We start from the raw sequence: 11,183 nt of genomic DNA on the forward strand, positions 1-11,183 counted from the left end.
ATGTTTTTACAGTACATGATCATCACTCTGTATATACGTGTTTAGGAACCGCCTGACAGTCTTGTTAACCCTCATTCTGTGGTTCTCTACTTTTATAAATGTGTTTATGGTAAGAAATCTTAATATTTATTTTCATGGCTAAACGGCACGGCTAAATCTGTGCTCATGATCGCATCACTAATATCATAAAGTCACTTTATGATAAATGCTGGAATGATGGAGATATGGATGATGGATTTATTCATAATGACACCTAAATACTGTTATGAACATGACAGAACCACTTCCTCTTAAAAAAGTGTGAAACTAAAGTTCAAAGCTTGTTGTAACTTAGTGTGTATTTATCTTTACTTCTTTAGAGACAGTGCTGGACTCGTAGCTTTTAATTATGTTGCATATGTTCTCAGCAAAAGTAAAAATTCTCCTATAGCTTAGATTGAATGTCCCAAATGATGTTTGAATAAAAGTGTCTGCCAAATGCATAAATGTATTTTGATTACTGAATTCTGATTACTACACGGTAAACAACAAAAAAAAGTTGCTGCCTTATTTTTTTGAGTACAGTCAACTTGGATGTTCAACTTAAATTACATTAAACTGACTTAAAGTAATGAGTTGAATCTTGTAGAACTTATAAAAGAAAGTTGAAAATTGCTTAACTTATTTTGATGAGTTATGCAATGTAAAAACACGTCATAAATTATTGATCATATCATTTTTACAGTGTAAGACAATCATTTATTTTCTTTAGAATAACATGCACTGAGGAATAAGATTGTGTATTTAAAAAGAAACGAGTTCCTATTGACATATAACAAAACGTATAAAAGTAAAAAGTCTTTGACTATAGAGACGGGAACACACTTGCTGTAAGGTGAAGCCTGCCGTCATCATTGCCCTTTAACTTCAGAGAGTCAGGTGAGCTACTGAACTAGTTTAACTTACGGCTTGACCTAAACACATCCCACATGACTTGTGTGTACAATATGTGCGCTATGAATAGCCTATACGTGACCAGCATGAGGAAACCTGCGCTTTACTGAGAAAAGCATGTGTTTCTTCATGTGTATTTGTCTCTTGTGTTCTCAGTACTGCTTAGATCTGAATTTAATGGCCATAAACTCAAGAAATTAGAAATATTTGGCTTGTATTAGTTATTTTGGCTGTGTTAGAACAAGTGGAGTATGTTTTAATGGCCATAAACTCAAGAAATTAGATGTATTCGGCTTGTATTATTTATTTTGGCTGTGTTAGTGAACGTGGAGTGTGTTGTATAAGCTAGTGAAGTAAATATGTTCACTTCTTTCCTCTGCTGGTGGACCAACATATAGTTCAGAATCAGATTCATCAGTTAATCTTTACATTTCTTCATATTTGATTGCAGTTTTTAACCCAACCAGCTTTTATGAAAGCAGTTGCCAGCCAGCGCCAGCGTTTTTGATCATTTTTGGGTGTTTCTGCAAATAAAGGCACTTTTGACTCTCCCAAATTAAAATAAAAAATCAACCTTCAATTTTAACCACAGTCCATAAAACATATAAAGATGTACACAACATTGAATGTAGTCGTTGGAACATGTTTATTTTTTTATGTTTTTCATCTCCTCTTCTTACAAAATGTATACCGCAACTTCCTTACCGCAACATTACAATAGCGTTAATTTTATACACTTTTCTTTTTTAATTTCTATTAAAAAAATAACATTTACATAGATACTAAACATAGATTTGTCAATTTTTGTAAAAACTTAGATAATTTAAAATTATGGGGTTTTATTATTCTCTTTATGCCATGGAAAATTTTAATGCTGACCTTAATAAAAAAATAATAAAAAAAGCTTTTTAGGACAAATATTGTCATTTTAATGTGTAAATCATCTCTACTGAAGTGTTAAAATAATGTTTGCAAACAAAAATCTGATTAATAATTAAAATAAATCATTGCTGCGGTAATGTGTCGGTAAGGACACAATGTTAATAGCACATGTTAATAATGTAATCTTAACAATAGGTTTCTGTAAAGAAAAACTGGAACAGACAAAAACAGAAGGTATTTTGTCAAAGATAGTAGAGGTATTGCAGTAAAGACTGATTTTCTTGTTTCAAATACTAATACATTTATGAATTTCTATTGCAACAAACTAATTGGAGGCATTCAGTATTTTGTTTTTCTTTTTCCATTACTCTTCATATCTGTCTGGGTATTTTCTCATTACCTTGGGAAACCTTCAGATTACCTGAAGATTAATCTGATATCATCTAGCCTTGCAAAAATGGTATGTTTATATTTAATTTAGTATATTTAATATTTGCAATATACACTGATTAGCCACAGCATTAGACCTCCTGCCTAATATCATGTAAGTCCCCTTATTCTGACGTTACAGCTCTGATATACTCCACAAGACCTCCATATGTGTCCTGTGGTATCAGGTTGCAAGGTAAAGCCTCCATGGATCAGATTTATTCATCAAGCACATCCCATAGATGCTCAATCGGATAGAGATATGGGGAATTGTCATGTTCCCCAAACCATTCCTGATCATTTTTTCCAGTGTGGCAGTGTGCATTATCCTCCTGAAACAGGCCATCAGGGAATAATATTCATGTAGGTGATACGTGTCAAAATAACATCCACATGAATGCCAGTAAGTTTCCCCAGAAGAACATTGCCCTGTGCATCACACTCCCTCCTTCGGCCTGCATTCTTCCCATAATGCATCCTGCTGCTGTCTCTTGGTCCAGCAGTTCTGACCATAGATATAAACACTAGAATCGCCTTGGGGTTCTAAACATGCGTCAAAACCGCCGCCATCTTGGAACAGGGGTCATATAGGACGTAGCTGGGAAACGCTGAATTCATGGATGATGCCGGACTTTTGTGCTGCGTATGGATGTTTTCACAAACGAAATCTAAAAACCAGACAGCAAGGGATTAGCCATTTCACAAGATTGTGAAATTTTGTAAAAAAAATTTAAATTTCTCTGGACTCTATAATAAATACATGTCTGACCGTTGGAACAAACTAAAACAACTAAAAAAAACTCATTCATGACGATTTATGGTGATTTTATTTCCGTTAGACCTTTTCCTACATTGATGCTGATGAGGGGTTCCCCTTATTCAAGATGGCGGCTCTATTGACGCATTCGTTCCAATGAACTGCCGTAGCCAAGGCACATTAGTGTTTATATCTATGCAGTTCTGACACTCACATGCCCTTTGTAGGCACTTTCAGTGGTGGACAGGGTGTGTAGCAGGATAAACTACTATATGCACTGTGTTCTGACACCTTTCTATCATGGGTATTATTACGTTTTTCAGCAATTTTTATAGCTTCGGTAATATAGCTATAAAATGTAGCCTACCTTTGGGCAAAACAGCAGTGGATTTGAGCCATTACACGAAAAATGTAGCCTAGTTTTAATATAGCCTAATTCAGTTAGTCCGCGAGCTCATTAAAACCTCATAATAATGAAAAAATAAGCAAAATGTTAAAATTAATCTTTTTTTGACGATGCATCTGTTAACGGTTAATGGGCGGAGCTTTGACGTCACGCGACACCTGAGCCCAACTTACAGTGATTGGAAAACCTGTGAAATTAGTAGTGGGTTTGCTAAAAAAAAAAAAAATTATTCGATACTGCTTGTTTCTGCTATGCACAACTATATCCGCGAGTTTTTTTTTTTACCTATTAAGTTTTGACATTATGAATATTCATTATGACAACTACGGTCCAGAAAGAGGGAGAGCCGACTGAACTTGATTCTCACGAGGTTCAAAACATCATCTACAAGTCTTCTAACAGTAAGCTGATGTTGATCTCGCAGGCCGCCGTGCCAGTGTTTTTCACCGCAGGCTTTCTATCAGGTGCGCAACTTTACAATTAGGCTGATTAATGGAACTTGTATGTATTTGTGTGCATCTATTAAGGCCGTTGAAGGATTTGGTTTATATTTTGTGACAAATAGTAAAATCGATTAAATTAGTAAAATCTGTTTTCTGAATTAGGCTCTTGACTCTTGTGGATGTAAACAATATGCTTACGCCTAATGTAATATTAGCCAACTAAAAAATCATCCTCGACCTAATCACAGGCTCTAGTACTGTTCACCACAATGGTAACCTTAACAGCAAACTGCAACATTATAGAAAACCCTATAAATCCCAACATAAGAGTATTAAACACTAACACATAGGCTAGCTATCTTCCTATAACAATATTATGCAAAAACACACAAAATAACACCTACATAGAACTGCTGCACTCATTCAGTTTAAATTCAGCTTATTTAATCAGTTATTGAGTTCCCATAACATACATATCCACATTATCGCATTAACATTAGCTGCCAGGAAATGAAATAACAAAAATAGAAATAATAAATAAAAATAGAAAAAAGTACATAAAATCCAGTGCTTTCGAAGCATTACATATTTTCAGGGTGTTTTTTGTTTGTTCCAAAAGATTTAGGCTACATATAGGCTGATATAAAGTCATTTTAAAAATGTGATAAATTTGGTTTGCATTGAGCCCACTTAAAATAAAATAAAAAATTGCCTGTTTTTTTTTTTATTGGCCTGGTATTTTCCTAATAAAATACATAACTGTATGTGGGGGAATATTCGTTTCTCTAAATACCCGGCTGTACCCCGCAAAACCCTGCAATGAACATGTAAAAGATGCCGATCTTTGGCTGAAAAGCTCTGGTCCTGACGTATATATGGGACGTTTGAGGAGATCAGCAGCGATTAACCTGAAGCTTTCACCTGCACACTGAAGCTATGGGTTGAGTCTGGTCACCTGGATGGGAGACTCTGGGAAAACTGGGAAGAACAGAAGCTCATCCTGTGGTCTCAGTGGGTCCTTATGTCCCAATGGTGTTCAACTGTACTGTTAAAAGGTGCCTTTGTGGTTAAAATAAACCCGAGAGTCTTCCTTAGACTAGGGGTGTAACCCTGGTGTAACACACACACACACACATACACAGGCACACAGTGTGTGTGTGAAGTGTTTTTTTTTATTTTATTTTTTATGTGTTTTTAGTAAAGGGAAAGCTCTGTTTGTGTTTTAAGACCAGTTATGTTTGCCATAACTGAAATAAGAGTTTGGGTTGTGTTGCTTGAGCTTGAGGATAAGTTAAAACTGTTAGTTGCTCTTAATGAGCTGTAAGTATCCTAAAGCCATGCATGCAGTGAGAAGTAATTTCTTAGTTATTCAGTAAGTTTGCATGATACAATATTTACAGCATGTGAGCTAGTGCTATGTTGACTAGTTTTAGGACAGCACATCATTTACACACAGTCTACATTTAGTCATTAGTCTTGCCCTGCTTAATCAGACAATCACAATCACAGAACAACATGCACCAACAATTCACAAAACAATTGTGACTTTCTATATCATAATCTACCAAAACATGATTTTTTTTTTAGTAGAGAGAGAGAGAGAGAGAGAGAGTGAGAGAGAGAGAGAGAGAGAGAAAATGCATTAATCCACATTAGAATTTAAAGTGACCTGTTAGATAACTAAGTTATTTATTTCAGAAATGTACATATAGCATAGCCTATGAATCAGAGTTAGCTAACAATGTAATCATTTAAAAATCTATTAATCATTGAAAATGGTACGATACGGTACTATATTTTGGGGACAGATTTGTACCCAGGAGTGACCAAAATCTCCAAAGACCTTCCTTGACATCCTCGTTTGTAAATTGTGTGTGTGAGATAGATTTAGGCGACAGAATACCATTTGTACAGTAAAAAAAAAAAAACCATTAGGTCTCTGGAATGTCCCCATTTAGATGGCCAAGTAATAGTCCAGTCATTTTTAAACAAAATGGGGGTCAACCTGGAACAAATCGCAACAGAAGCAAACTCAACTGATGTTGTATCCTCAATATGTCCTGAGTAAGGGAAAAAAAACGCGAAGAATCCCATTGGGGGAAGTTTTGAAAAAGACCCAAAAATAGCTTATTCATACGCCTATTCATTATTTTTCTCACGTGAATAGGGTACAATTTTTAACCCTTAGATATCACCATGGAAGTTACTGAGTTGATTACTTCAAGACCAACAAAAAATGTATTACAAGTTTTGAAATTGTTTGTTAACATGGACAAAGGTGCATAATCTAATTACGTATATGTGCTAATTTGCATAAATACCCAAACAGATCTAAACATTGGGTACAGCCAGGTGAAAATGTCTTGTTGAATCTTGTTTTAATGTTAAGGTCTCTGAATGGAACCCATTTAGGCTACCCATGAACATAGAGGCAGGAAGAAGTACTTTAGAAACCAGGCTTTATTAATTATTATTGCAGAGATGGGGTTTGGGACTGGTTCTGGGGGAAGAACAGGAGACAAGGGTAAGCAGAATGCAGAAGACAAAAGGTGGGTAAATTAAAAAGTGTCTGGAACAAAAAATCAAATTACGTACACAATGCTCAAACCCCATCTCTGCAATAATAATTAATAAAGGGTGGTTTCTAAAGTATTTCTTCCTGCCTCTGTATTAATGTTCATAGCCTAAATGGGTTCCATTCAGACCTTAACATTAAGTCTTTTACTGTTATATGTCAACAAGATTCAACAAGAAATTTTCATCTGCTATACCCAATGTTTAGATCTGTTTGGGTATTTATGCAAATTTGCACATACGCAATTAGATTATGCACTGTTTGTCCATGTTAACAAACAATTTAAAAAAAACTTGTAATACATTTTTTGTTTGTCTTGATGCAAGTAATCAACTCAGTAATTTTCATGGCTATATCTAAAGGTTAAAATTTTTACCCTATTCACGTGAGAAAAAGAATGAATGGGCTTATCTATTTTGGGTCTTTTTCTAAACTTCCCCTAATTGGATTCTTCGGGGCTTTTTTCCCTTACTCAGGACATATTGAAGGTACAAAATCGGTTGAGTTTGCTTCTGATGCAATTTGTTCAACCTTTTTTCATAAAATGACTGGACTACGTGTGTGTTAAAGACTGGATTAATAGAATAGAGTTGGAAGCCATGACGACGACACACACACACACACACACACACACACACTCACTCCAGTGTAGTAGGTGGCAGTATGTGCTATTCACGAGCGTTTGTGCGCCGCCATTACACTCACAGGAGATTTCCAGTCTTCCGATCCATTAAACTGAGTCGCCATGATTTGTTTACGCGTCCTTAGATTTGCGCGATTATGTTAATGAGGCGAGCGACTGAACACTGACAAGCGACAAACACTGGGACTTTACCAGATTATCCCACACTCGCTGGGATGGCTGTGAAATCGTGGACTCGCCAGGCGGAGGAGACATTAATCGAGCTGTGGCAGGAGTCTGCATGTCTGTACGACATTTCTGCTGCCGATTATCACAATCGGGAAGAGAAGGACCGACGATGGAAAGAGGTCGCCGATGCGCTTCAGATGCCCGGTCAGTTTTTACCTCAGTGTGTGTGTGTGTGTGTGTGTGCGCGCGCAGAGAGATAGATCGCTAGAGTAAACATTGATTTAACATATAGAGACATGAACGCTATGCTCCTGCTGTTGTAGTGTTTTAACCGTGCACGAACTAACTGACATCTGCAGATTTCATGCTCGTTTGCTTTTTACCTTCAGTATGTTGTTTGTTTACTTCTGACATTAAATATTAGAAGTCACCATAGAAGTGTTTGTTTTTAAATGCACTATGAAATGCGCTACTGTTGCTACAAACTGTGCTTTTAAAGTGATAGTTCACCCAAAAATTTAAATTGTCAACATTTACTCTTCCTCAAGCTGTTTCAAACCTGTATGAGTTTCTTCTGTTGAACACAAAAGTAGCCTAGATATTTTGAAGAATGTTGGTAACCAGACAGTTGGTGGGCACCATTGACTTTCATAGTAGGAAAAAAAATACTATGAGAGTCAATAGTGCCTCACAACTGTTTAATCATGATGACATCCTTCAAAATATTTTCTTTTGTGTTCAGAAGAAACTCATACAGGTTTGAAACAACTTGAGGGACAGTAAATGACAGAATTTTAATTTTTGGGTGAACTATCTCTTTGGCTCAAGTTAATTAACAAAATTGTACAGTATTATAGAACAGCCAATTTAAAATTCCCCATATTCACGAATGGGAAAGGAACATTTGCCAGTGTTGTAAAGCCAACTGGTTGCCTGGCTGGGGTGAGATTTTAACGATATGGGCTGAATCAATGACGCATCGAAAATTTTAGTCCCCCTGTAATCAATAATTGTATCCCTTAAACTAATCTTTGATCACCAAAATTACGTTTAAACATACATTTTTTATGCCTTAAAAAACCTTGAATGTAACTCTACAGCCTACACCCTTGCCTTATTTAGTATACGCGGTTCTATGAATATGCAAATGAGCCCCGCCTCCACCCACTCAGCTCGGAGATCCACTCGTTGACGATCACGCGTTGATCTGATTGGTTACAACGCCAACGATTTCAAACCGTGTTTTTGAGACTGTCTTTGGTTCACTGCAATTTTAAAAGAGAAAATACTCAGCAATGCTGTTGACTTATGAATTTACTCATAGTTTGATTTAAAACTCAAAAACCCCACATAGACATATAAACAACATTTAAAAGCTTGATATTCACCACAGAGGGATATTAAACAGTAAAGCACTCTGTTGGCACCTAATTGTGTTACTGGCTAAAATTAAATTCTAGTCCTTTTGAAGTCCAAGGGTCTTTCCTCATTGCTTTTATTTTTAAATGCATCTTTTATCTTACAAAATGCAAGATTATCCGCTAATCAATTTTTTTCCTTATTTATTTATCTATCACCCAAAAGCCAGTGTTAGTTTTCCTCCAGCCTCCATGTTACAGCTAATGCTGTGAGATTTTATGTGTGTTTTATCTTAAACATAAAATAACCTGATCCTGTTTGATCAAGGCATGAGACTGTTCGGACTCGTCATATTTTCAGCATCAATATTTCATCTTGCATCAAAATCCTGTCTATTCATTGTATGCATTTAAAATATAGTGTTTTTAATGTACCTACAATAAAAAGAGTTTAATATACAGGTTTGTGGGTCTTCATATTTCTTTTTATTAATTAACCACTTATGTTCACTGTTTTTTTTAAAATAAATATAGGATTTGTATTAAATATATATTCAATGAGTCGAATCGAAATCAAATTGAATCGAGAGCTTGTGAATGGAAATGGGATTGGAACATCTGATGGAGATCCAGCTCTATTCCTCATGTTTCTTCATGTTGAAGTGCGACGGGCCTGTGTTTACTGTATTAACTGTTCTGTTTCCTCGCTCAGCTGAGGCGGTGGCGACCCGAGTGGCGTCTCTGAGGACTCAATACGCTCGCCTGAGGAAACCCAAACCCAGCGGGAGTGAGATAAAGCCCCTCACGCTGAGGCAGCGATGGCTCCTGAGGGCCCTGGACTTCCTGAAGCCACACATTGTTCATCGGCGAAACGAGAACCATGTACGTACGTACACACACACACATATACAGTATATGTATATTTTTTTAAATATTTTTTTTCACATTATACAGTCAAACCAAAAAGTATTCAGACACCAGATATCATTTTTGATATTTTTTTACTAGTTGTTGCAGGACATTATAGTTAATTTATTTAAGTGAGGAGAGCAAAATAAAGTAAACTGATATATTTACTCATTCTTCATACAGTGACTACCAGTATAATTTATAAAAAATTTGGGATCAAAATTTATTCAGATACTTTGACCTGAAGTTTTTCTGAAGTGTTTTTTTTTTCTTCTTCTTTAATTGCTAATGCACCTTTTTACAGCACAGACTGAACAACATGAAGCATTGCTTGCTAATTGTTTGAGCTAAACCGGTGTTATCTAATTGTGTAGTTAAATTTAACAGCTGACAGATATTCAACATAATTCATGTGTGAGACAGTCTAACAGAAGGAAGGACAAAACCAGTGAAATATCAACTGATTTAATAACTGAGTTCTTGTCATATTTTATCACCATTTTCTAAACTATAGCGAATAAACTGTGATGATGTGAGACATGTTGAAGGTGTCTGAATAAATGTTGGTTTGACTGTCATTAGTGACGCACTGAAATATTCGGCCACAAATGAATTTGAATCAGTTTTTGAGGGCTGAAATCACTGGTGATGTTTAATTAGCGCTTCTCCGATGGTGTGTAAGACCATCTTTTGTTTTAATCAAAATGAAATTCTGTGTTTCCCGTACACCAATTTAACTCTCTGCTTAACAACCACAGTACGATATATCGTTGAATAACTCTTAACCCCGTGTTCTGTGACTCCCTGTAGCTGGGTTTGCCGTCCTCTGATAAAGTGGAGGAGTGTGTGGATGAGTCGGATGAGGCGATGCAAGACGCGGATAAAGACATCGACAGCTTCGACTCCATCAGTGTGTGTCTCTCCCCGATGCCCGGCACTCCCGACACCGGGATCCCGGAGGAGACGGCCTCGTACTCGCTGTCTCCCCGGAGCACGTCCAGCAAGCGCAGGCGCGTGTCGGACTCGGACATCGAGCTGCAGAAACTGGAGGTGTTGAAGCAGATGTCGGCTAAAGTCCTGGAGAATCCTCCCGCGGACTCGGCCGCCGTGTTCTCGGGTCAGGTGGCGATGGAGTACCGTCTGCTCAGCGACCCCAGCGTGCAGATGCGTGTGAGGAGGAAGATCATGGCCGTCCTCTACGAGGCTCAGGATGCAGAGAGACATTACCGCCAGTCCAAGAGACACAGCGAGCGGGAGCTTAAAACTGAGGAAGACGTCACTTGGATTAATACTAATATATAGATGTTGTTGTTGTTGTTGCAGTGATTTGTTTTCTACGTTGTTCTGAACAATTTTTCTTAGTGGAAGGTTTTTGAGATAATCTACATGTAAGATAATAAAAATTATTTCAACTCCTGTCATGTCTGTGTGTGTTTTATTTTTATGTATTTATTCCATCCAATAGCTTTATTTTGACATGAAATACAGGTTCTCTCCAGCAGGGAGCAGCATCATATAAATGTACAGTTAAACTGTTCACTAAAGATTATAAAATTCATAAAAATAAAACCAAATAGGCTTAATGTTTTATATATATTTATATCATTCATATTTTGATAAAATAAAATCAATAAAAAAAATTTAAATGTAATTTATACATTTTGAAATGCAATTAATAGC

General features: G+C 36.5%; 1 protein-coding gene across 2 annotated transcripts; it reads left to right on the top strand.

Annotated features, from left to right (window-relative positions):
• The first annotated feature begins 3,661 nt into the window (after window positions 1-3,661).
• On the top strand, window positions 3,662-10,919 carry LOC143725545 (uncharacterized). Of its 2 annotated transcripts, none has more exons than XM_077218025.1 (3): window positions 3,662-3,808; window positions 9,307-9,476; window positions 10,314-10,919. In XM_077218025.1, exons 1-3 carry the CDS (start codon window positions 3,724-3,726, stop codon window positions 10,803-10,805), a joined length of 747 nt encoding a protein of 248 aa, XP_077074140.1. In that variant the 5' UTR covers window positions 3,662-3,723; the 3' UTR covers window positions 10,806-10,919. The 2 variants fall into 2 exon arrangements, with proteins under 2 accessions (XP_077074140.1, XP_077074139.1); XM_077218024.1 differs by lacking the exon at window positions 3,662-3,808 and adding an exon at window positions 7,062-7,440.
• The last annotated feature ends 264 nt before the right edge of the window (window positions 10,920-11,183 follow it).

Source organism: Siphateles boraxobius, unplaced genomic scaffold (genome assembly GCF_051911475.1).
Source record: "Siphateles boraxobius isolate OS27281-9 unplaced genomic scaffold, OSU_SipBor_1 77, whole genome shotgun sequence".
NCBI classification, from domain to species: Eukaryota; Metazoa; Chordata; class Actinopteri; order Cypriniformes; family Leuciscidae; genus Siphateles; species Siphateles boraxobius.

Bases quoted from the DNA above. Each gene is read 5' to 3' on its own strand.
- LOC143725545 (XM_077218024.1), top strand. From the start codon at position 7,284: ATGGCTGTGAAATCGTGGACTCGCCAGGCGGAGGAGACATTAATCGAG. The intron at 7,441-9,306 runs GTCAGTTTTTAC...TTCCTCGCTCAG, and splicing joins CGATGCGCTTCAGATGCCCG to CTGAGGCGGTGGCGACCCGA. The intron at 9,477-10,313 runs GTACGTACGTAC...GACTCCCTGTAG, and splicing joins ATCGGCGAAACGAGAACCAT to CTGGGTTTGCCGTCCTCTGA.